The sequence below is a fragment of the Ochotona princeps genome, chromosome 2, assembly GCF_030435755.1.
Source record: "Ochotona princeps isolate mOchPri1 chromosome 2, mOchPri1.hap1, whole genome shotgun sequence".
In the NCBI taxonomy this organism is placed as follows: Eukaryota; Metazoa; Chordata; class Mammalia; order Lagomorpha; family Ochotonidae; genus Ochotona; species Ochotona princeps.
Genome location: NC_080833.1, coordinates 113,506,064 through 113,532,340, shown reverse-complemented (window position 1 = coordinate 113,532,340; position 26,277 = coordinate 113,506,064). Strand labels below are relative to the sequence as shown.

The 26,277-nt window shown below is 48.0% G+C and overlaps 1 protein-coding gene across 1 annotated transcript; it reads left to right on the top strand.

The window, feature by feature from the left end:
• The first annotated feature begins 399 nt into the window (after nucleotides 1-399).
• CFAP45 (cilia and flagella associated protein 45) lies at nucleotides 400-25,944 on the top strand. The gene is made up of 12 exons (XM_058660490.1): nucleotides 400-418; nucleotides 5,662-5,787; nucleotides 7,695-7,837; nucleotides 9,709-9,853; nucleotides 10,205-10,375; nucleotides 11,544-11,722; nucleotides 13,610-13,739; nucleotides 18,500-18,646; nucleotides 20,908-21,021; nucleotides 21,611-21,804; nucleotides 25,269-25,493; nucleotides 25,758-25,944. The coding sequence occupies exons 3-12, from the start codon at nucleotides 7,821-7,823 to the stop codon at nucleotides 25,834-25,836; spliced, it is 1,401 nt and encodes a 466-aa protein (XP_058516473.1). The 5' UTR covers nucleotides 400-418; nucleotides 5,662-5,787; nucleotides 7,695-7,820; the 3' UTR covers nucleotides 25,837-25,944.
• Nucleotides 25,945-26,277: the final 333 nt, after the last annotated feature.

Genomic DNA, 26,277 nt, shown 5'->3' with positions numbered 1-26,277 from the left:
GTGGGGAAGATGGAGGAGGAGGATGTCATGGGGGATGCCCTTCAGGCTCACAAGCTGCACTGCTCTCCTGGTGCCTGACAGATTCCAGGAGAACTTGGTTAATTATGGAATAAGCATGTCTGCACAAAAGGGTAGTTGTCAACCTTGAGGACTCATGTGGTGTTGCAATGGAGAGCCCCTTTGGCTCGCGTGTTTTGTTTGATCTGTTTGTCAGCTTCCCCAGCGCTTTATATCTAGTTTGACAGTCTAGCATCACACCTGGCATCCAAGAGCATATGGTAAATGTTAATTCTTTGTTTCTCTCATTTCAAAAACTGCCAGATTCCAAGCCTGCATTCATCATTAAGTTGCAGCTGGATTGGACTTGTGAGCTGCAGGGCACCCAGATCAACCATTTCCCACCTGAAGGGCACTCAAAGTAGGCGTTTGGCTAGCCTACTGAGCCTTCTGACAGGACCCCTTGGAGAAACAGTGGGGCTAAGGAAGTGAACTCTGGCAGACCAGAGTGTGTTGTGTGTACATAGCGATGCTACTCCCTGGCTTTTAAGAGCATTTGGAGCAGTGAGGAGAAGTGGTGGTGGGGTAGAGGGGCTCACATGAGGCCGACTTTGCAGGACCCCTACCAAAAAAAATTACGACTAATCCCATCCGCTAGCAGGAGGGACAGGGACATTGGTTCTGACAAGGATGTCATCTTTAGGTGACATCTCACAAATGGGCAGCTCAGTCTCATTCAAAGAACAATGATCATGGGGAAAATTCCTCCGAGTAAAAGGCAAGGTGTCTGATGCCTGGGAATCCCCACATCCTTAGTAATCAGACTCTCCAGAAAGGGAAGTAGAATGAGGCCAATGTTTGAAGCTAGGATTTGTCAGCCTGCGGTGACTCTATGCAAAAGAGGAAGTGGATCCTTGGGTGGAGAGGACATCTGGAAAGGATAAGTATTTGTTCAGTTGACAGGTGTTGCAGTGACGTCAGGGAAACTCCATACCGGGCTATTCCAGCCCTGCCTGTGCTTTGTCTTTGCTAGATTGGATTTAAACTTCCAGGTCGTGGACATATGCGACACTGAGGGATGGGATGTTAGATTATGTCTTGTTATGGTTGGTTTTCAATAAGAATAGTTTTATTATTTATTAGTTTTATTATTTATTAAAAATAGCTGCCTACTCATTACAGAAAATTATTTCACTGCAGAAAATTATTCAGTCTCCTCCCTCTTGGGTTACCACTCCCACTGGAGGGCACGAAAACCAGGACGGGGCAGGGAAGGCTAGACAGAAAGGTACCCAACAGCATGTGTATGGGCTGGATAGTGGAGCTGGTTAGGTTGAAGTAGGCTTCAACGTCCATTGACATGTATGAGAGCTGAATGGGGTGTGGGACAGACTGGACTAGCTTGCTGCACATACTGGCAAGCATGGGAACCATGGCAGGAGGCAGCCTGGTGGGGGTTATTGCGGGTCGCTCCGACAAGGCTGCAGTTCCCACTTGTTTATGTGAGGGCCAAGTGTGTGCTGGACAGAATCAGGCTGGACTGCAACACCCATTGGTTCCAGTGGAAGACAGGGCTGGAAACAGAACCAACCCAGCAATTGCAACCACCAGCTGATTGGGACGATGGACTATGCCGGGCCCTGTACAGAACCTGGTCTGGCTTCACCTCAGACAAAGTTTCTTTAGGGATCCCCCGAATTGAACTGCTGGTCTCAGAACCCTAACCATGAAAAGACAGAGGACAGAACAAATCAATCAACTACCCCAGTAATATATTGGCAGTGAAAAACTGGGCAAACGGAGACTCTAAGATGGACTATGTCAGTCAGAGGATACTTTAGCGACCTCATCGTGCTTGGAATAGCGAGACTGGTAGCAATTCATAACTGTTGAACTATCAAAACCACTTGAGCAAGATCCTCAGAGCATGCCCCACATCAGGGACCTGGGATGGGTGGGAGACTGGGTGGGGTTTCTCCCTTTATCTCCCCCTTTACCCCAGATACAGGAAAAAAATGTGGAAATAATAGTTTTACCCACTTTCCTGTAGCCCTTAAACCTTTGTGCCCTAATTAACTATGTAAAGATTGTAAAAATAATTATTCAGTCTAGGAAACATCTAAAGCCCACCTGAAACTACTGTTAAATGTTTTATTAATGTTCAGTAATGCATTCTGGGTATATACCCTTGCTGCACAGGCATTTTTACAGAGAAACTTATGCATTCCTTTTTTTAAAAAGATTTATTTATTCATTTGAAAGACCAGAGTTACACAGAGAGAGGGAGGGATAGAGAGCTTCCATCTGGAGGTTCACTCCACAAATGGCTGCAATGGCTAGGGCTAAGCCAGTCAAAAGCCAGGAGACAGGAACTCCATTTGGATCTCCCACATGTGTTACGGGTCACTCTGCCCTGCTTTCCTGAGCACATTAGCAGGGCCCTGGAATGGAGGTGAAATAGTCGGGTCTCAAACCGGTACCTATGTACCGGTTTGTATTCTGTCTCTATGTATTCCTTATGATCTGGTTTCTTTAAAACTTACTATTATGGGAAATAACCTCTGGGTACTATTAACATCACTCTATTGGCCAGCTAATCTTTCTGCAGTGGACTCTCTCACCAGGCCCCTGGTTGTGAGTGGATGCTTATGCTTCTGGGGTAGGATAGGTGTTACAAACAGAGGAGCATTAGCTAGTTCACCAAGATGAAAACCTCAAAGCAGGCCTGGCATGATGGTTGTACCAAGTCCTCATGTTCTCCAGCCCTCTTACTAGCAGGAGCTGAGAGCTGCTTTCCCTTGGAGGCTGGCTCCCTTCAAGCAGAACTAACTGAACTTCTCTCTGGACACTGCTTGATGTCTTGAGGGTATTTATTTGGTCATGCAAAAAGTGAAGCCAGCCCTTTCGTCTCCTAAGAGAACCTCTTGGCCTCTGCCTCTGGCCCAGAGGGATGCAACTTTCCATTTCTGCTTGCTTCTTCATTTTTCTGGTGTGTTTACACAGTGACCTCCATAGTCCTTCTTGTTACTCTTGGCAAAACTTTTTTTTTCTTAACCCTGGGGTAAGGCTTGTGGCTTCAAAGTCAGCATTTCCAAAGTGAGATCTTCTCAGCTACCCAACCTCAGAATGCAGAGCTTCCCCCTGTCCTGCCCAGTGGCCACTTTTCTGTGGTCATCTGTTTTGCTTGCTCTCTTCTGACTTCTAGGGTTAGGCAGTTGAGTGTCTCTCGTGTTGACTTCCTCTGGACCAGTGTACCAAGGGCACAGGAAAGAGGAAACTCCATCAGCCCTGGAGGGCTCTGCAGTTTGGAGGACTCCAGGGCACAAGGGAAGCCAATAGGGGGCCTTGAAAAGAAACAGGAAAACAAATGCAAAACAATAATAATACTTTCCATCTGCACCGCACAGTCCTTCAGCATGCATTATCATGCACAGTGCAGGCTGCGTATGTGATCTGGAAAATGTGGAATGGTGGAGTGACTGAGTCAGGCAGGCGGATTCCCGAAACACATTCATCTCCATCTGGTTTGTAGTTCTCGAGAGGTCCTCTTGCTCCATGTCATTCATATGTTCTTCATCAAAGGTGCCTTGAGTTCCTACTATGCTCCCTGTCCCTTAGTTACATAGAGAACACACACCATCCCTTATGAGCCAAAGCTTTCCACCTCTTCCAGTTATTCCCAATGTTTAGCCTTAATCCCACCTATTGCAGTTTCCATTCATTTGCTCCTGTTCTATTTTCGGAGCAAAGGGGAGCCATTGCTCACCACCCACCATGTAATAACCCTTCAGAGGCTGTTATTAGGCATCCTTAGGGCTGCTATATTTACTTTGTAATAAATCCAAGCTTTTCTGTTCTTCTGTACTGGGGCTGACTGAGGCCGTAAAGGGAGGCTCTCTCTAAGCCCTTAGCTGGCCGTGCCAGGAACAAGGGAAAGGCATCCGTAGCAGAGCTCACTGTACAGAACAGAGCCAGCTGAAGAAAAGTGCTCAGTTTAGTGTGAAAGCGTGATTCGGGTGGAACAGGTGCTGGAGGTGTCTGCTTGGTGATGGCAGGTCAGAAGGAGCTTTCAAAACAGTCTCCAGTGTTGAGGGACCTGACAGGCCTGGTCCATTTCTCTGTTCTGTTTCCTTGATAGCTGCTGGTTACTGGGTGTGGGGAGACCTAGTGTGGCTAGCTCACTTTCCTAAGGTAGCCCAGCTTAGAGCAACATGGAGGGTGAGGTGTGGGCCCCTCCAAAGTGAAGTTTGAATCGGCTTTAAAGTAAACCTGGTATCATCCCAGCCGTCTTTGCAGAAACTCAGAGCCAAGCTGAAGCTGGATAAGGTTTAGAAATGGAGATGGTGTCAATCACGCTTTTTGGTTATAACTCACAGAGTCAGCACTCTAAGTACTCTGAGCATATTTTGGAGAGTTTACAGATTTTATACCCAGGCTGGCAAACTGCCTTGGAAAACAAAACCAAAGGAGGCTCTGTAGCCAGAATTGAGACTTCAGTCAAAACTATTGCTTATCTAGCAAGGACACTTGGTTCCCTGTGGTACCTCCAACATGACCACTTTTGGACATGGGATGCCACTGCTGATGTCCTTGTCAGTATTTCCTCCCACCCTGGGGGTAGCTGCTGCTGCTGCCTCTGTCAGAAAGGCTTTCCTTGTTCTGCTTCTTGCATCCCTAGTCGTTGCCAGTCTGGGGTGATCTCATTGACGAGGCCTGGAGCCCTTGTCCAGGCTGGGAAAGCAAATATTTGGCGTTATCAGCTTCTGTAGTTGGGGCTGAACACCATCTCCAACTAGATAAGGAAGTAACTGAACCCAGGACCATGCTGGAGAGAGAGGGATTAAACCCTGGCTCCTGCACACCAAAGAAAGGTCCCGGCAGAGAAGGAGTCACTGGGTGGATTTTATGGTATTTGCTGGGTTGCATTTGTTATCATTCATCACTCATCCATTGCCTAGGGGGTGTTGGGTATCAACCACACACAGAGTTGCGGGTGAAGTGACTTTCCACGTAGGGATGGAAAATGTCCTGTCCACGGGCCTTATACAGTCTGCCTTGCCAAGGCACCCACACACAGGATTCAAAATTCAATAAATCTAGAGTAGGCTAATGTTTAAGTTGATGAATTTGTATGGCCCACAAATGATGTTATAAATATCCAAATGGTCCTTGGCAGAAAAAGAAAGGTTTCTCACTCTTGAATCACCTAACCCCGGAGTCCCTGACATAACCTTGTGAGATGGTGGAGACCAAAAGGAGATCAAATAGCAGTGTCATTAGTGAATGGGATTGTAGGGCAGACATTCCGGAGGGTGGGGATGGGCAAGCCCAAATTGCCTCCCAAGAGGTTGACCCTATGGGAAACAGGAAGCTATCTGTCCTTTCCTTCTGTCAGGACTCTTTCCTTCTGTACCATGTGACCCATGTGTGTGCCAGGGATCCCAGAAACAATACTTCTTGTAAAGCTGGTGTGCTTCACACCCACTGTGGACTCCGCTGTGTCTGGGGGGGATGTCGCCCACCTGCTGCTCTTTGCCTCCTACACTTTAGAGTTTATGTGGGTGCTTGTCCCTTGCCTCCAGCGTGGGCTGAAGATGTTTTTCCTGTCCCAGGTCTGGGTGACATTCAAAGCCAATGACCCAAATGTTCTGCTTCTTCCTGTAGCCATTAAGCACAGCTGGCCTCCTGAGCGCTGCCTCTGACACTTCGGAGAGGTCCAGGAATAGGACTCGCTATCGGACCAAAGCTGTGAACTCGGAGGTGGATGAGAGCCTCTTCGGATGTATCAAGGTATCCCTGCCCAGCTCCCCGCATCCCCCTGACCTGCCCCTTGTAGCTGCCATCTTAGGCTAGTGGTCCACGCTACTGTCTCTCGGGACTCAGGGCACATCACTGTGCTCTCATAAACAGTTCTCAGTAGAGCTGTGACTTCCAGGGGGTGGCCAAGGTGAACTTCTCCCGGCCCTGAAATCCTCACCTCTTCACAACATTTGCCATCTTTTGCAAGGTCAAAAGGAAAGCTCGGCTGCAGAGAACTCAATAGCCACTCAGTGAGAGCCTTGTGATAAAAGCATTTGGGTGCCAATGGGCTGAGCTTGTAGACATGGAGCACCTGAGTGCAACTTCAAGCCATACCCTTTGCCCCAGTGGCTCAAAGTAAATTATAGGTGCATAGCGTATGTATCCTTGTTTGCAGGTGATGTTCATACCAAGAGGCTGACAACAACTTCTGTCAGAAAAGACAAACCAGAGAATGGCTTTGAGTAGTTCTGATATACATGAAGATCAATAAGTGAGAAGAAAGGAGAAAAAGAGACTGAGACGCGGTGGGGAAGTGGGACTACAGACTAAGAGAAAGGAACAGAGAGGTGAAAGGTTGCCCAAATACCTATGGCTGCAGGGCAGATGGGAGAGATGAGTTGATGCGCGTTGGTGCTCCCCATCCTCGTTGTGAATGCAAGAGGACTTTCAGGGGGTCAAAGATCAGTAGCTTTCCCATTGGGAAGACTCCCCCTTTCCCAACTCTTCAGCATTTTTTCTGCTGCCAAGGGAAAGAGCAAGAGACGTTTGTCTTGGATCCATGTGGAATGTTCTAGTCCAAGGCAAAAGAGAGCTGGAAATGTCTGGGACTCTCGGAGTAGTCCTGCTGGCTGGTTCCGTTTCTTGGGCCGCACCGGTGGGTGAGGGAGCCTGGGATGTCTCTTGGTCGGCAGTAGGGGGCAGAAGTGGCCTGTGACATGATTGAGCTGTGCCCACTTGGAAGCCGGGATGGGCACCAGGTGGCAGCAGCACTCCGGGGACCGTGTGCAAAAAGCAAGATTCTTAGTGTAGGTAAAGCCTCCTCCTGCCTCCAAGCAGATCCCTGGTACTGCATAAAGGGCAGACACGTTTTCTCCTGTGCTTAGAAGCTTGCTGAAATGAGTAACTTCTTTTTCTTGTTATCTTAACTCCTTCACGGTCAGAAAATTGTAAAGAAGACCACATATGTACTCCCTATTCTTGTTGAATTCAAATCCACGGATCTCATCACATTATATGTACATATATACATATATATACACACACATACACACATATGTATTTAAAGGTTTTTATTTATTTGGAAGGCAGATAGAGAAAGAAAGGGATCTTTCATCTGGTTCACTCCCAAAGTGACTGTGACGGCTGGATCAAAGCCAGGCCCCAGGAGCTCCATCTGACTCTTCATAATGGGCTGGCAGGGACCCAAGCCTATGACAGTCTTCCACTGTTCTCCCAGGAGCGTTGGCAGGAACCCAGATGGGAAGTGGAACAGCTGCAACTTTTGAACCTGTGCTTATATGTATTTTTTGAGATTCAAAGTAAGCTTATTATTAGAGAATTTTTAAAAATCAATATTATAGATTATATTAGTTTACAACAAATTACATTGCTTCAAACAGTGTAGGCCAAAAGGGAGTACTCAGTATTTTATGGAGAGAGGAGAACTTAAATAACCAATCTTTCCTGGCAGTCCTGGGACTTTACAGTAGGGATAGACACACAAGCAAACCTTTCCCTTTCCTTCCCTTTCTCAGCCCTAGCTCTTCTTAGAGGTCCTGGAGTATGGGCCCCAGCCAGCATCCCCTGCCACTGGGTTCTGGGATGCTGCAGAAGTTCAGGCTAACCAGCAGGAAGTGTGATCACCAACTCCTAAGCCCTCCTTTCTAATCTTGTAGCCCCCGGCCCAGGATGAGAATGATGGTCCCATCGTGCTGCTCCGAGATAAGCACACCCTTCGGAAAAGTCTTGCTACCGTGGGCTTGGACCACAAACCTGAGACCATCCAGCTCATCACACGGGACATGGTCCGGGAACTCATGTGAGTCCTCAGGGTGCAGTCCCTAGTCCCCGTGGTTCAGCTTTCACTACCGAGGTTCTTTGCAGAGAGTGCGCAGGGAATCCATGGGGTTTCATTCCATCAGTCCAGTCCATCTTTGCTTCTTTCCGAATCAAGCTTTCCTTTTGGTTTCATGGCCCTTTGTTTCTTTCCCACCTTTCTTATTTCTTCCCTAATCATGTCTGTTATCACCATTGCCCTCTACCCCTAGCTCGTTTCTCCCACCTTTCTTGTGGCTGGCTGTGGGATCTAAGGGACTGGAATCGGGAGGTGTTCAGTGGATCCTCACTGAGCACCCCCAACCCCCCAGTAGTGCACTTGGTAAAGGGAAGTGTTCCAGATGAGTCACTTCCTTTGGACTGCATTAAGAATCAGAAGCAAAGGGAAACTGACCAGATGCCTAATTAGTCCTCTGGCTTCTTCCCAGACTCTGAGGCCATCAGAGGAAATTCACTGGGGCTCCTTGGGTTCCTTTGGGATTAGCTCAGCCCTTGCTTCCTGGCTGGAGCTGCCCCCTTTGTTCAGGCTCAGCTCAGCCACATGCAGTGGGCCAACACTGTGCTTAGTAGTTGAGCTCCTGCTACTGTGTTTTCTCAGTAACTTGTCTTCCATCCTCTGAATCTAGCTGCCTGTGTCAGGAGCTGGGGAGGCACAGCTGGGACATGGCTCAGGAGCTGAGCCTCATGCTAGGTCCTGAGGAGGACAAGGGCCAGTTAGTCCTGGCGTCAGATGGTGTCAGCATGCCTAGGACCTGAGAAAGGGTTCTTTCTCAGAGTGGTCTCATTAGAAAAGCATGTTCATTGGAGGCCAAGCAGCTGGTTACTTTGCACAGGGTGTTGCAAACAGCCTTAGGTTCAGAGTCCTCCTGGTCACTGCCGACCCTCGGCTGTTGTGGGCCACATTGCTTGGTGAACTCTAGATCTCGGCTAAGTGTCAAATCCAGTCACTCATTGCATCCACCTCCCATACCCTCCCCCCACCCTCTGCACTGGTTTTATTGGATGAAGCTCTGCTTCCTGTCTCAGACTGGCTGCGTCTTACTGCCGTGTACCTGTTAAATTGCCTCACCCAGAAGCAGCTTTATTCAGAACCCCCCCACTACTCCCTCCCCCATCTTTAATGTATGTCATTTGTTTGTAATCATTATAATTAGCTATTGGTTTGTTGAGTGCGTTGGGCAGCTAGGAAGGTCTATAGACACGTCTCTAGCTGTTGTTGATCTGAGATCTTAATTAATATTTAGGGTTCAAAGCTTCTCTCTGGGCTGGACAGACAGGCATGTTTTGATTTCTTACTCTAGCATCCACCCAACCTAGTCTGGCGTGCTCCTGCCCTTTTATATTGGGAATAATCTATTTTTAAAGTTCAATTTACCAGCCTTGTTTTGAGTACCCCCCTCAATGCCAAGTGCTGTGTCAGAGATGAGGCTCCCAATGTGGTTAAGACAGAGACAGCCCCTTGAAGGAGCTTGTAGGAAACAGCCTCCGAACGATTGGCTACAATGCAGGCGTAAGAGCAGAGTGTGATGGGGGCTCAGAGCAGGTGATCTGGGGGCTTGGTAGGGTGTGTCTACAGATGTGACTGTAGGAGAGGGTTGTGGACAGTTGCATGGAGAGAGTAGCACCTGAACCAGACCTTGTATAAAATAACTTAAAATGTCTCTTTAAAAAGCTGCAATGCTACCCAATTCTTATCTGGAACTTTTTCTTCCCGTCAATTTCTAAGTTGTATTGTCTCATGCCCATGTTGCGCCCGTGTCGGAGGGTTGGCATCACGTAGGCAGGGGAAGAGGGCAGAGGAGCCTGAAGCATGGTCCCTCCGCTTCTCCTCCCTATCTTTGTTCACTGTGTCAGTGTCCCCACAGAGGATCCCTCTGGGCAAACCCTAATCATCAGCCCGGAGGAGCTGGAGAGGATCAAATGGGCATCTCATGTCTTGACCAAGGAAGAACTTGAGGCCCGGGAACAGGCCTTCAAGAAGGAGAAGGAAGCCATTTTGGTAGGTCATCTCTCTAAGCCTTGATCTGTGCAGATGGGTGGTGAAACGGAACTGAGCTGTGGAGAGGTGAGCTTCCCATGGCAGTGGGGACTACCTCTGGTTAGAGGACTCTGAAATGAGATGTATGAAAAAACTTTGCAGAACAGAAACTAGAGAGAAATAGCTGAGAAGAGAGAACTGATGAGGGGCCAAGAGGAGGGTTGGGAATGAGACCAGGCTGTGAAATGTCTTGGTTCTGCTGCAGCTGTGGACTGCAGCTAAAGCATGTTGGGTTACCTGTGACAGTCGGGCTAGCCCTCAGGGTACAGAACATGGGGAAAATCCCTCCTGCTCCAGAGTGGTCTTCCTTAGGATGCGGTGACAACACGCAAGAAGATCATGAAGCAGAAGGAGATGGTGTACAGCAACAACAAGAAGCTCAGTGACCTGGAAGAGGTGGCCAAGGAGCGGGCCCAGAACCTGCTGGAGAGAGCCAACAAGCTGCGGATGGAGCAGGAAGAGGAGCTCAAACACATGAGCAAGGTGGGTCTCCCAGCCTGTCCCTCCCTCTGAGCACTCACTGCCACTTCCTCTCCCCTTCCTTTGTTCCACTCACTGGGCAAGGTGAGGGTTCTGTGGGGATGCTATGGGATGGAGTGGGGAAGCTGCACCTGCCATGGGTGGTGGCTGTGTTCAGAGGGAGAAGTGGCTTTGCCACCTACTTGCTGTGTATTAAGCAGGCCATTTGCAGCCCTCCCCATCCCAGCCTCACTTCATGTATAAAAATAAGGGTGGTAAAATTACCTGGCGAATTACTGGTGAAATTGTAACCCGAGACAGAGGAGAGCCTTTGGGGGAGTATGGATTGGTGAATGAATGTGAGAACATTATTTTATTTTTGTCCTGCAAGGTTCTATCCACATAGGGTGGTAGAGGCAGCTGGCTTCTTTCCAGTGTGCCCAGAGTGCTTCTTTAGCCCAAAGCATAAAGACTGGAGGCTCCTCTAAGTTGAATTTTTTTCAACTGATTTGCATATAGTTCGCTTCCCATTCAAATGAACAGTGTAGACTCCCTAACTCCTTCATCTCCGGTTTCTGTCTTTTAGGTAGATCTTTTCTACTGTTTCTCTCTTCGTTTTCCACAACTTTTACCTCCCAGATCTTACTGATGAGCCCGTGAGTTTTCATCCCCTTTGGCATCAAATGAGTCCCTTCCGGTTCCTGGCTCTGCAGGAGTGTGCTTAGCTTCCTCGAAGAGTAGAAGAGGAGTGATTTTGACAAGTAGAATAGGGAGGTCTTGAAGAGCAGAATGTGGATTCCTCAGTGGCAAGCCTGGAAGCTCTGAAGTTTTATGGAAATTCTGTGTGTATATATTTAAGTGGGTTTTATAGAGGGGAGTGTCCATAACTTTCATCATATTCCCAGATGCTCTGATGCAAGACCTAGAGAGATGCTGTTTTGGGCCTGCCTCTGCTCAGACCCTAGAAACCTGTAGGAACCAGGTAAATGCTGGAGGGGAGTGGTGAGCATCAGAACATTCTTCTTGCTTCTCTTGGACTTCTGAGCAGCTGCAAACACTTCCTGCCCATTCAGTCATGTTCTGTTCCCTTTTCTTTTCTCTGCTCCACGCTTGAACTTCCACACATCCATAGTGCACCCCTCCATATTTCTGCCCCTGGGCCTAGTGCCACAATTCCGTCTCCACTCCCCAGGTCATCCTCAATGCCAAGTGCCATGCCATCCGAGATGCACAAATCTTGGAGAAGCAGCAGATACAAAAAGAATTGGATGCTGAAGAGAAGCGATTGGATCAGATGATGGAAGTGGAGCGGCAGAAATCCATGCAGAGGCAGGAGGAACGGGACCAAAAGAGAAGAGAGGAAAGAATACGGTAAAGAGGTGGTCCGGGCTTCTCCCTCCCAAAGCTGTTTCCATGCATGTGTGGGTCCATGTAACCTAGCAAAGAATGGAGATGAGAACTAGTCATTGCCATCAAGCGTTATTATCACAAAGCCTGTATGAAGTGATGTGAAGAATCATAGAAGTTTTTAGAGTTCAGTTCTAGGGTCACAGATGCTTTACATTCTGACCCCTGTTTACCCTCATTTCTCACCATCCTAGCCATCCACTCTGTGCTTTTTCTGCATTTCCTCAATGTGCCTGACCTGCCCCACCCTTGGACGTGTTTTCTGTTCTCTTAGCATGTGACTTTGGTGTCCCCTTCTCTGAGAATACCACCTCACTTCAGAGACGAACATCGCGGCCCCCTCGCTTGTGCCCTGGCGCTCTGCGTGCAGGTCCCATTTTCTCACATCTTGCTTGCAGCTCCCCTTTGCTTACCAGCCTGTGAGCTCACTAAGGACAGGGACCTGTTTTACTCATTTCCATAGTTCCTGGGCTAGGCTGAGCGTGTGGCTTGTAGTGGGAGCTCAATTCTAGTCAGAATGAACAGATTCAGTTCACTTCCTGCTTTTTGTTACAAAAGACAAGTCCCAGAGCAGTTCAATCAAAGAATTGTCACATGCTAGAATTAGAACATCAACTGTAGAAATGTAAGAATCCCTTCTTATAAATAGTCCTTGTCCCACCACTGAATAACAGTTGTTTTTAAAAAAGATTTATTTATTTTTATTGGAAAGTCAGATTCACAGAGAGAAGGAGACAGAGAGATCTTCCACCTGCTAATTCATTCCCCAAGTAGCCACAGTGGCTGGAGCTGAGCCAATCCAAAGCCAGGAGCTTCTTCCGGGTCCCCCACAATGGTGCAGGGTCTCAAGACCTTGGGCCATTTTAAGTCCTGTCCCAGGCCATAAGGAGGGAGCTGGATGTGAGGTGGGGCAGCTGGGACACAAACCAGTGCCCATATGGGATCCTGGCGCATTCAAGGCAAGGACTTTAGCCACTAGGCTACCGAGTTAGGCCCAAATAATAGTTTTATATTCACAGCTGTATTCTGTTCTTTGGAACTATTTATCTGTGTACTTCTTATAGGTACATAGTAGACTAGAATAAGCTCCCAGTAAAAGCGTATGTAGTGGCTCAATGTCCATTTTCTACATACACAGCTCTGATGCAGGAAGCAACTCTGTTTCATTAGGCAGCTCTAAGGATTTGAGCCTGTTCTTATTCTGAGTGCAGTCTTGTTCCAGTACAACTCTTTCACTCACTCACAACTCCAAGTTAATTTCATGGGGAGTCATGAAGCCTTTCATGAATTCCATCTGTATTGGAATTCGGGCTCCTTCTCCTGATTCTTACCCTACTTTCTGTCTTTTCCCATTTGTCCTGCCTTTATTTATACATCATGGGATCTAGATGCCTCCAAGTTCATTGATATCCCAGTCATCCTAGGAGCTCCCTGGCAACTCTGATTGTGGAGTCAGGATTCCCTGCTTTCTAATATGGAGGGTGGACTTTGTTGAGTGGAGAGACCTCCTCAAACTCATCCCTGAGATGCTAGTGTGGGATGCTAGCTGCCTCTACCTCTAGTGGGACTTCAGAAACTGCACGTGCTGGAAGGCAGAAAGGGCATGAGGATGTGGCATGAACTCCCAGGGAATTAAATGAAGGAGACTCTTGGGAAGGAGCAGCCCCAGAACCAGGAGCTCAGGAAAGAAAGTGTAGATCCCCCAAGGCACTCAGACTGCAAGCCACTGGGCCCATGTAGTCCGTCCACACTTCAGGGGCACTTCCCACCTTGGGATTATTTGGATGGAGGCTGGAGCCAAGGTGCATGGACCGCTGGTTTCTGAGATGCTGGGTTCCTGTTGCCCTGCAGTGGAAGACGGCACATTGTGGAGCAGATGAAAAAGAACCAGGAGGAGCGATCGCTACTTGCGGAGCAGCGGGAGCAGGAGAAGGAGCAGATGCTGGAGTACATGGAACAGCTCCAGGAGGAGGATCTGAGGGTAACAGGGCCAGATAGACGGTGCCAAGTTTTATTGGCAGCAGCCACGAAGCCCTCCAGGAGTGTGGGGCTTCAGGGTGTGGACTGATGTTCAGTCAGGCACATGCGCATTTCACAGCATCAGTACCTTCCGCTCTTACGGCTGTGTTACATGTTGACTTGGCCTCGGCATCTTGCTGGGAGACGAGCAGTGGTGTAAACAGATGTGGTCCCTGCCTCCCAGGGACTTGGGGGGGTCCAAAAACGACACATTAGAATGAATGGACATATAAAGGAAATATATAGCTGTACAAGTAAACACAGAGACATTTTATAGTCTTTCCTCAATTATCTAGGGGTATGATACACTCTGTGGATAAAAAGTTGTACTGTCTTAGTTTTTACGCTCCCCGCTGTTAACCTCCATTTGAAGTACATAGCATCCATTATCGTTAATGATGCTGTGAAGTCAAACCTTTTTGTTTTCTTGTGAACTCAAATAAAATTAGTGGGTATATCTATTGCAAAAAATAAATAAATAAAAACAAACAAACAAACAAGACAACCTGCCCAAACTAGGTAGACATAAAACATCCTCTTCTTTTTTACCTGTTCTGTTGCAATGCACAGAAGCTTTTAGGGCACGGAAGGATGTGGCAGGCAGTTGGAACATTTGTTCATTGCTACTCCTTCAAGATTTTCATTTTGAAAATTTTCACACACACACACACACACACACCCTACAAATCGAACTGAACTTTTTCCCCATGTTTAACGATGACCAATTTGCCTTAGTTACTTATTTCTTTCCAGGCACATGAAAATGTTGTGTTTATTGATAAACTATTTGAAAGTTGCTGATACCTTAACATTGGGCCACTAAGTGCTTTAGCCCACGTCCCTGAAGGGCAAGGGTACTCTCTCCTACTGCTGTCCCACCTTCCATCACAAACGATCACTCCAGTGATTCAGTAGTATCGCCTGGTACTTAATGCAATTTCCCTGAATGTCCCCAGGATGTAGTTTCCACTGTTTTCTTTCTTCCAAACAAGGCTCGCCCCCAGGTTTGCACATTGGACGTGGCAAGCCTCTGTAACGTGTTCTTTGATCTAGAAAAGCTCCCTCATGTATCCATTTATTTTTCTAACATGGCTGTTAAAAGGCATGAGTTACTGAGAAAAAAAAAATTACTTAAAGTTGCTTAAAAGGCAGAGTTACTGAGAAAAAGAGAGATTTTTTTTCCCCATCTGCTGGTTCACCCTCCAGATGGCCACAACAGTCAGAGCTGGGCTGGTTTGAAGCCAGGAATCAGGAGCTTCTTCCCAACCTCCCATGTGGGTCCAGGACCCAAGAACCTGGGCCATCCTCTCTGCCTTCCCAGGCTCATTAGCAGGGAACTTGATTGGAGGGAGAGCAGATGGGACTCAAACCAGTGCCCATATGGAATGTTGGCATCGCAGATGGAGGACTGGCTTGCTATGACACAGCACTGACCCCCCAACACTGCTCTTTAGTAGTATCTGAGCCAATTGCCCATGTCCCACATTCTGGATTTATTTGATTCCTTGTGATATTACTTAACAAACGGAATATGAATTCTTTTGTTCTCCCCTTCCTGTATGTTTATGGATAATTGAGTTGTTAGCTGCCAGGGCATTTGATAGTGTTGAGTGACAGGGCATCCCTGAAAGGTCCCACAGGTGGGCATACTTGGCATTCTGAAGGCTGTTCAGAGCACCTGCAGTGGGAAGATCTGCTTGGCAGGTAGGATGCCTACTGCCTGGATAGCCGGGGCACATGAAAGAAGGTGTAGCCTTGTGAAGGGCTTGAGAAAGGCACTGGGGGGAACTAGGAGACAAGAGACCTGGCTACGTCACTTCAGCGCCTGGCTCAGCAGTCAGAGAGTCGGGCAAAGGGCCAGCAAAAGAGGTAAAATTAAAACATGCAGGGAATGAGAGAAATGAAGACTAAAAGGCTCAGCTGAGTGAGGGTGGGCTCACTGAGGAAGTTCCAGGATTCAGGAAATCCAACCCCACTCTGTTGATGTTGTGCCATTGGATTTTTTTTTTTTTTATGTCCTTGTTGTAGGAACTCGCTAAGTCTCTGGGAAGTGTTAGGCAATTTTAGGGACGAAATCTGTGCTTTCCAGCGTTAGACCTGCTTTGTCACTTCCAGGGATGCCCGGGAAGCTTCTCACACCTTGCTAGCAAGATAAGGGAGAGCAGAAAGGGATTTATCCAGGGTTGCTCTGGAAGCTCCAGAAGGCTTCTTTTTTTTTCTTTAATATTTATTTATTTTTATTGGAAAAGCAGATATACAGAGAAGAGGAGAGACAGAGAGGAAGATCTTCTGTCTGATGGTTTACTCCCGAAGCGCCGCAACGGCTGGAGCTGAGCCGATCCAAAGCCAGGAGCTTCCTCCAGGTCTCCCGTGCTGGTACAGGGTCCCAAAGCTTTGGGTCGTCCTCGACTACTTTCCCAGGCCACAGGCAAGGAGCTGGATGGGAAGTGGAACCACGTCCATATGGGATCCCGGCGCATTCAAGTCAAGGACTTGAACTGCTATTCTATCGCGTGGGGACCTGGAAGGCTTCTAAGATGAGGATTATCTTTGATTTCTCAGAAATACAATGGCCCAACAAAAACAACAAGCCCAAAACACGCTGTTGTATATTTGTCATACATTAGAGGTCTGCAGCTTTGTTTTTTGATTTAAAAACAATTCTTTGTATTATTTTCCATGATACATTTTTGTAGATAGAGGGATTCCCCACTTGCCCTCCTCTTTCCTCCTCTTCATTTATCCCTCCCACCATTTCCCCCGTATTATTACAGTAGAATAGTCCTTTAGTAGCAGTTACAAGTTTAACGTTCTGCTATTTAAGTATACCATGGAAGTGTAGGTATAGGCAACGGTAAAAAAAAAAAAAACCCTAGTATCATATTTTCAAGGTATATTTAACTGTTTCTTTAGTTTAGGTGTCAATAGGATTAAGTGATGGCCAGTGGCAGGCCTAAAACTGGTGGGAAGAAGTTAGCAAGGAATGAAGTGAGGCAGATGGGGAATAGGGAGTGTGAGGATTGGGGGTGAGTGATGCTGGAGGGAGGAGTAGGGTGAGCAAAGTTCAGTGAGAGTGAAAGAATGCTTAGAGCCAGCCAGCTCGGCCGCAGCATGCGGTTGTGCTGTTGTGGTTCAGCAGGTTTCCTGGAAGAAGCAGCCCTGAACTGGGACAGGAACCAAGCTGGTGGAGAGCTGGCCCTAGAGGAGGGCTCACAGCCTGAGGTGCCATGGCTGGGTGAATCAGAGAAGAAACCACTCTGAGGAGGAGCTGGGAACAGTGTGAGTGGTGGGGTGGATGGATGGGTCCAAAGGTCTGAAGCAAGGACTCTGCTGCCTATCAGAGGTGACATGACAGCTGCAGGAGGCTCCAGTGCTCCTCTGTGCTGTGGCCTGGTATGTTCCCGGGCTGAGAATGCAGGATCTCCTTCCTTAGTAAGGTTCCTGTCACTCAGGGTAATGCTGGTACTGAGATTTCCATACCTAAAGATTTATTTCATTTATTTGAAAGGCAGAGTTACAAATGGAGGTTGGGAGGTGGAGAGGGCGTCCATTGCTGGCTCACTCCCCAAATTACCACAGGGCCTGGGGCTGAGTCAGGCTGCAGCCAGGAACCTGGAGCTTCTTCTGGGCCTTTCATGGAGATGAGGACTTCCCAAGGACTTGAGCCATGTTCTGCTGCTTTTCCAGGTGCATTAGTAGGAAGCTGGATGTGATGTGGAATAGCTGGGACTCAAACAATCACCCATCTAGGATGTGGGCTTTACAGGTAGTAGCTTAACGTACTATACCACAGCACTGGTCCCTTGTATGTAAGATCTTTTATTTTATTTTATTTTTTTTCATTTTTCACATGCTACTCATTTGACCCCTTCCTACTCTGCCTCTCTTAGCAAGTGCTTATTGAATGTTGGCTGTTTTCTTCACACTGGGCTTCATGCTGTTGAGGAAGAGAGAGAGTATGTCACAAGGTCTCTAGCTAGGATTGGGTCAACATGAATGAAATGACTGGAGACCCACAAGGCAGTGGGTGATCACCTCCCAAGAGGTGCAGTGACACCACAAGTGCAGAGAGAATTCAGAAACGCAGAAAGAACTGAACACCAGGGTAACCCAAGTAAGGTTTCCTGGGAAGATTGAAACTGGGGTTTAGAATAGGTGCCATCCGGAGCTGATCAGCTGTGTAGTCTTGGGGAAGTCACTTGAATGCTGGGCAGCAGCTTCATCAGCACAATGGAGATGACAGGGCCCTTTCAGGGGGTTGGGACATATAGAAGTATCAGAGATAGTCACATGTCCAACACATAGGCAGACTCCAATATGGAATTACTTATTCTTTTTAAAAATTGTAGCAGTTACTATTGAGACTCAAAATTTGAGTTAAATTGGGGAAGGTAATGTGAACAAAGCTTAGCATGGCATGTAGGAAAGACACTGGAATCGAATTTTAAAAGCTGGCACTTCCTGTAAATATGCGGAGGGCCACAGCATCAGGCGCTGCCCCAAAGTCATGATGGACAAAGACTGTCAAGAGGTCATTTGGTAGGATAGGTCACTTGATGGGCCGTGAGAGAACTTTAGCAGTGGGTGATAACGACAGAGAGCGCAGGCAGGCAGCTCAAGCATCTGTCTCTCTGCTCGCCTCTGGGTTTCTCCATCCCTACCTGCCAGGAGTATTTTGTTTGGCCCTCTTCTGCCCTGAGGCGCTCTCCCTTGTGCCTGCAGGACCTGGAACGAAGGCACCAGCAGAAACTGAAGATGCAAGCAGAGATTAAACGCATCAACGATGAAAACCAGAAGCAGAAAGCAGAGCTGCTGGCCCAGGAGAAGCTGGCAGACCAGATGGTGATGGAGTTCACCAAGAAGAAGATGGTAGGAACTTGGCTTCTGATGCCTGGGGCTTCGGGTTGGGAACAGAATGTCTGTCATAGGAGAGGCCACTGTGGAGTTCTTGTGGGAATCCAGCAGGAAGGCAGCCACATCTTCCTCTCTGAAACATATGTCCTTAGTTCAAGGGCCTGACATCTTTCTTCATCCTGGCCAGAGGGTAGTAACCCAAGAAGGACATCCAAAGTAGCATGTGTTATTCCCATTAACACCTTCAGTGAGAAAGAACCTGGGAGAGGGTTGGGTACAAGCAGGGAAGAAAATGAAACTATTGGTGAAAGTGAAGTTTTTGTATATCCCACATGACCTTGATAATTATCATCATGGATTAGCTGTCCCACACATTTCTTGGGAAAATTTCCATATTGGGCATCTTATATTGGGTGCTGGAGTCAGAAAATGGAGTCTTCTCCCAGTCCTCGCTGTAGCACCTGTAGGAATAAACGCGCAGTGGATCTGAGAGCAATATCTGCAAACGATTACAGATGGCTGTAGCTGAGGCAGGTGTGGGCTCATGTTGAGTGATGAAATGATTAGCGTCTCTAGGGAAGAGAAAGTAAAAGAAGGCTTTAAAGCATAGTTCAGATAACTTGAACACGGATTTGTATAAGAAGAGGAGAATGTACTTACAGTGTTGGAGAAGTTATTAAATTTTGCCTGTGTTGATCTTGTTTCCCCTGATAGTTCCATAGTTCCATGATGACAAAAATCAAATCACACTTCTCTATGCTCCTCTGTGATAGTGATTAATGAAGGGCAGGATGTGTGTGTGTGTGTGTGTGTGTGTGTGTTAGAGAATTTATTGGTTTTAGTTTCCTTATTGGATGTTGGGCATATATAGGCAATTGGGTGAGAACATAAGATAAGGGGTACAGTGGGTCTGTCCATACCTGGCAGCAATTACAAAATTACCATTCATAGAGCAGTTAGACTTTATATCACCTCTGTCTTTTGCATGCATTATCTCTTCTCATCATTATGACAGCCTTGTGAAATTATTAGTGATTGATTCAAAATATATCACATGTTCCAAAGTATATCCCAGATCAGACTGGGCCGAAAGGACCTAATGCTATGCACTTTGTATGAAATGCATCAGCTCTTTCTTCCAGTGGGTGAAGGTGGTGCTAATGAGCTAATCATGCGCAGGAGCTGGTGAACAGGCTTGCTGGGTGCAGCAGTGAGTCTGTGGCAGTCGTGGTGAGATACAAGAGTGACACGATGCAGAGCTGAGAGCAGGTGAAATGAAGCGGGATCAACATTGACTTTGAACGGAAGGGGGAAATGGGTTCATCCAGAGAAAGAACAAGGGCAGGGCAAAACTGAGAAGGATCACCCACTGTCCATTCTTAGTGTCTAAACATGTCTCGAAACCCACCCCCATCTCAAGAGGCTACCTTTTCTGGCACCTCAGAAGCTAAAGGCGAAGACTGCCTATCTCAGAGCTAAACGTAAAGACTGGTTGTGGCAGGATCCAGAGTTCTCTGTGCTGCTGTGCACGATGTGGTGCAGTGGAGAGACCGGCTTGGCACATGACCACGAACACGTTGCAAGTGGGCAATTTGCTGGGCTGCAGGGAAGCCTGGGTAGAAGGAATGAGAGCCAAGGAGGGGGAGCTTGCATTTCCACCCAGCCTGTGCCACTCAACTTACGACTGCTCAAGAAATGGCAGCTGGGAACCTGGCTTCGGGAAGCATTTAGTGATATGCTTGTTCTTACAGAGAAGTGAAAAAAGGGAGCCAGTGTTGATGGTGTACTCGTTAAGGAATCTGTTAACCATGGTGGAACTGCCCAAAACGTGGTTGACCGTTTGCCCTGGGACTAAGGACATAACTTCCACCTGCTGCCCTTTACACAACAGGAAGGGAGCCATGCTGACTCCTTGGCACAGGGAGTTTGCGATTTGAAAACTGTGATGTAATATACGCAATATGAAAGCTGGGTCCAGGATCCCCACAGTCAAATCCCGTGTGATATTTTACTGGCAAGAACCTTGCTCTCTGTGGATATCAGTTTCTTCAACTGTGAAATGGGCCCCCTGAGATGTTATGACAGCTCTCCGGGTAATACATGGGAAAGCCTTTTGCAAGCAATGAAGTGTTTTACATATGCTGATTATTTTGTGTTCTTGCATCACTATGTTCACTTTTGCTCAATCTTAAAAGGAGTGAGGAAGGGATTGGGGAGATCCTTGTGCAAGACTGGAATACCAGAAAGCCTTTTATAATGTCCTTTCTTCCTTGCAGGCCCGAGAGGCAGAGTTTGAGGCTGAGCAGGAGAGAATCCGGAGGGAGAAAGAGAAGGAGATCACCCGCCTGAGGGCCATGCAGGAGAAGGCCCAGGATTACCAGGCAGAACAGGTACCCAGTCAGTTTTGGCTTCCCTCCACCTCACCTGCTCCCTCAGCCATTCCTTTGACGGCCTGAAGGAGAGCCTCAAGAGGAGGGGAGATGTGGCAGACAGGGTGCAGGTTCTCCAGATCTTGGTAGTTTGGAAAAAGGTAGGAGTGAGCTTGCTCCCATGCTTGTGGCAGCAAACCCTGAGCAGCACGTGGTGTGCTTCAGGCTGAGAGAAAGTTTTCCACTGCTGTAGAAAGAACTTTCCACCTCAAACAACCAATGAGATGTGTCACCAGAGGAAACTGTGGACATCTCCATCATTAGAGATTTTAAAATTAGAAGCAATTGTAGGGCCGCCTGCAGGTGTTTGAGGCACAGGGAGAAAATTGGGATAAGTGGGGTGGAAGGACAAGATGACCCCTCAGGGTATCTTCTGACCTGGAAGTTCTGTGACAAGGACTCCATTTATTCTTTCCTAGAATAACTCGCTGCAGAGACACTAACGGTGCTTCTCAAGGCACTCCGTGCCAGAGTCTGTCAGCAGGTGTCTTTTCTAAAGTCACTGGGTTTGTACCCAAGGTTATTTGTGTCCCACCCTATTCTTTCCCAGGATGCCTTGCGGGCCAAGCGCAACCAGGAAGTTGCAGACAGAGAGTGGCGCAAAAAGGAGAAGGAAAACGCACAAAAGAAGATAGAAACAGAAGCCAAGCTCCGCAAGAGCCGGCTGGAACAGGTGGCTTTCAAGGAGCACACCCTGGCCGTCCAGGTGCAGCGGGACCGAGATGAGTTCGAGAGGATTCTTCGGTATGGGGCAGCCCAGAACTTTGGCTTTCTTTTCTTCTGTTGCAGTGGGGATGGTTCATTCGGGACGTGAAAGAAGACTTCTGGCACAGTAACCAACAGACACCTGACTGTCTTTACTGAGTTAGAATCACTCTAATTACATAGGTGTTTAAAGTATTTCAAAGCCAACTGAACCAAGAATGTTATCATTAGAGAGGTGGAAAATAGCCCTTGGAAATGCTCAAGGAATTGGGGATTATTGGGTTTTTTTTTTTTTTTTTTTTTTTTTGTTAGAGCGGTGAAGGTTTAGTGAAGGTGTGGTCATTCCTTGGTAGCTAGCGTACTGACATTGGTCTCAGAGTCCCAATCTAAGATGCTAAAATCTGAAGATGCTGTTGCCTTCTCTATAGAATGGCCTGGTCTTCTCATATCAGATAGATACCTCTTCCAGTATGCTTTATTTTTTATACCATGTAGCACTAAAACAAATTTCAGCTGATGCATGGAAATCGTACAGAGGGTAGTTGTCTAGAATCATGTTTACATCGAGTGATGTTCCAGTGCACTGGGTAAGTCTTTTATGCTTTAAGTGATCTCTGCATTCCTTATAATCCAGAAGCCAATGGCAGCTGCCATTGACATTGTATCTGCTATTGTCAATAACTGTTTTGCTGCGGCAAGAGAAACAGTATAACAGTCTGTATATGTTCAATACAGATGCAACTGCTCCCCCCCGCCCCCAGAAGTTTTGATCTGTGGCAGGTTGAATTTATGGATGGGGAATCCATGGAGACAGATTGCCTTCTGTAATGAATCTGGTCTCTTCCTTTCAGCCCTTCTTCCACATTTCTCTGCAAGTCACAGGTGAAATGTGCAATGGTAGAGGCATAAAAAATACAGAGAAGACTTCAGACATGGAATACTGAGTCCTTGGGCTTTCAAGGGGGAACTGTTCAAGGAGGCTTTTGCCCTTTATTTGCAGATGAGTGCTTCAGCATGTAGATCTAACACTCTGTGCTGGATGTCATTGAGGATGTTAGAAATTAGCAAAGCGCCGCCCTTGTCCATTCCCCAGGCAGGATATGAGAGACTGGTGTGTGGCAGGACCTCACCTGTGTGTTTCCAACAGTCCTTCTTGGCAGCACTTTATCCTTTTGCATTGTTCTCCCATTTGGTTCGATGATAGTTCCACCACATAAGTGGCTATTGAGCATTTGCATCTGCCACAGCTCTGTCCCCTTCCGCCATACAGTCAGCAGTCACCGCTGCCAATGGTTTCCCTACCAGCTAGAGATGACACCACCACATCTGGCCCCTGGGAGCCTCTGGAGCTGTTCTTCTGGCTTAACTGGGAATGATTAGATAAGAATGTTTCAAAAGAAAGCAAAATTTGAATTGAGAGGACACAGCGTTATGCTTAAGCAGGTGGAGGTTGGACCATGGAGCTCCGCTGTCTTGGTGTACTGGCTCAAGGTCCTGTTTCTTGGCACTGCCTCAGTTGGTGCTGCCTCAGACCAGGTGACTCCAACCCCTAGCAGAGGCAGAGCAGATCTTGCCAGAGCCAGAGCCCTGAGTTAGGGGCCCAAGCCTCTCCCTATGGCTGTGCTGCCCTTTGGCTCTGCAGCTCTCCCTGTCCTGAGGGCTGCACCCTTGGTCGCTGGCACCTGAGGAGGAAGGCTGCTTCCTAAAGGCCCTCAGAGATTCTGCCTTTGGACTTCAGACTTCTAGATGTCTCCCTTCTCCTCCCTGGCCTCCATGCCCTTGGACATCTGTGTGCCTTTAGCAGGTACTAATAAATATTAATGGGATGAAATTAGAGTCCTACTTTTGCAGCTGACCCATTTGTCTCTGCTTTGCTTGGTTTCCCTGAAGCACACACACTAGCCAGTTATTAAAGCTGCACCAGCCCTTCGGAGAAGTTCAACTTCACCCTCTGCTGCACGTTACCCCTCGACCTGGCACCTTCAGGACCCCCTTGGCCGGCTTGGTGTGTGGAGCATCTCTGGCACAGCCAGTGATCCAGCTTTTCCTGTTTCCAAAGCCTGGACTCCTGCAGGACCTAAGTGTGGGCTTCATGCTCATGGACAGAGGGATACCTTTAATTCTTGGCCTGCTGACTACACAGAAATAGCTGACCAACCCTACATGGTGGTTCTTAAAAACACCTGCGAGATTTTTGAAAAATACCGGTGCCAGGCTCTGGCTCCACAGCTGGTGGTTTAAATGGTCTGGGGTGAGACCCAGGCATCAGTGTTTTTTTGGAAGCTTCCAGATGATTCTATTATCAGCCAGTCTCCATGATCTAACCCTGGGGAGCAACCAGGCTTCTCCCTATTTGGGTTTTGGATTGTGTACCATCCTGTGGTCTCCTGGTGTCACCTGTAACAAATCCCACCCCTCTACCATCTGTCTACATGTGCACTTCCTCTTAGAAGGTGAAACAGGAGGGAATTTCTGCACAGAAGAAACCAATATGGGGAAGGCAAAGAGGGAATCTTCCTGTTGCCACAGATGGGATAGTGGGCAGTGGGAGCTTGGTGTCTGAGAACAGAGGAGCAGAGGAGGTCAGTAGTTCTCTTACAAGAAACTGGGAAGTCTCTGTGGGGTCAGCGAGCAGAATTTTAGAAGATATTTACCTGGTAAGAAGACTTGTTAGGAGTTGAGAAGATGTGAGCAGGGCGGCTAGATAGAAATGAGCACAGGCAGTAGTGTTTCAGCAGCTCTATTAGAGTATAAGTGACTCCAGGGGAGAAAGGCAGCTGAGACAGCCATGCCCAAGATGAATTAACATTTTGATTTTGCTTTTGATTACATTGAGATAGAAATCAGACGTTAGCTCAAGAAGGCCCAAGGCTGCATTTGCTCTGAGATGTGAATACATTTCATTTTGAGTTTTTACTGAGCCTATCTATCTGGTTGCCATTACTGCCTTTTCCCCTGATGTCAGGGTCTGTGTGTAATTCTTGTGGAAGAAACTTCCAAGAGGAGTTCAGAGAGGGGGATTAGTAAGACAACCAAGATCAGGCTGAGCTCTTTCCTTCTCCCAGTAACCAGGCAGAGCTAGAGTCATGGACTTCCACTCTTGTTTTAACCTTCCAAGCATCCCTTTGTTGACTTTGTCAAGGTGTTGTTAGAGAGGTTTCTGAACAATCTGGAGAGGAGTTATGGTGTTGTGAAGGCAGAGTAGGAACAATGACAGCTCCCAGTGGGTGAGAGTCTAAGCATAGGACCAGCTGCATGGTTTTCAGGACCCACTGAAGAAGGATATGAAGCATTTTGTTTAGACATAAGCTTAAGCCCCTTATAAGTGTGTTCCTGCCAGACAGTCTCTGGCCCTGGCTAGTGGGAGGGGGCACACGCACAGTGGCAGCATCTGAGCTGCACAAGAGAGCTGGGGCCTTGGAGCCCTGTGCAGAAGGCCGCACACCTTTCCTTGGTGGGGCCAGCTCAACCTTGTCTGTACACTTCCCATGTCCTTCCCCCAGGGCTCAGCGAGAGCAGATTGAGAAGGAGCGTCTGGAGGAGGAGAAGAAGGCCACAGGACGCTTACAGCATGCCAACGAGCTCCGGCGCCAGGTGCGCGAGAACCAGCAGAAGCAGGTGCAGAGCCGGATCGACACCTTCGAGGAAGGCCGGCGTCTCAAAGAGGAGGCCCAGAAACGGCGTGAGCGCATTGAGGACATCAAGAAGAAGAAGCTGGAAGAGCTGAGGTGTGCTGGAATCCCTCTCCACCCCAGCCCCTGACCCCTTCTCCACAGATATGGCTTGGCAGGCCGTGACCATGCAGCTGTAAAGGGACCTCTGGGTCTCCCAGCTCTTTGGACTTTGATGCTAACAGGGGTGGGTTGCGGGAGGCAGGTTGGGGGTCTGGATCTCCTTGTTCTGAAAACCCTGCCCATTGCCTACCCACTTCCTCCTGCCTCCTCTCTGGTCTGACTCACCCCTTTATTCCTGCCCCACGTTTGTCCCTGCAGAGCCACAGGCCTTCCTGAAAAGTACTGCATTGAAGTTGAACGCAAGGCTAACATCCTGCCGGCTACCTCTGTCAACTGAATGGGAGCCTCTGTCGGGGAACAGATCCTGCCCGGTCTCTGGGTGCCTGTAATTGCTGCTAACCTAGACGTTTCACAGTTACAGATTAAATCTATTCTACTTTTCTAAGGACTGGCTCAGCTTTCTTCTGGGGGATGAGGCTGTTTGGGGCATAAGGATAGAGCACAAGAGGTTGTGAGGCTCTGAGCATGGATGGGATGACACTCGGGGTCAGGGAATGGGAGGATGCTCTCTCATGACCCTGTTGGTCTGGCGTCTCCTTTGTGATCTCTCAGGATGTTCGTCTACTCAGAGAACAGTTTGGTCTGTGCCCCACGCCCAGTTCAGAGGCATTGCAGGGTGCTGAGGCTGGGCTAGGTGATGCTGTTAGGGAGGGTCAGGGACTAGGGCGGAGCTGGGGGAGGAGGGACCAGGGCCACCCAGGGCTGAGCTCGTGCTGGG

Bases quoted from the DNA above. Each gene is read 5' to 3' on its own strand.
- CFAP45 (XM_058660490.1), top strand. The intron at 13,740-18,499 runs GTAACAGGGCCA...TTGTGCCTGCAG, and splicing joins TCCAGGAGGAGGATCTGAGG to GACCTGGAACGAAGGCACCA. The intron at 25,494-25,757 runs GTGTGCTGGAAT...TTGTCCCTGCAG, and splicing joins AAGAAGCTGGAAGAGCTGAG to AGCCACAGGCCTTCCTGAAA.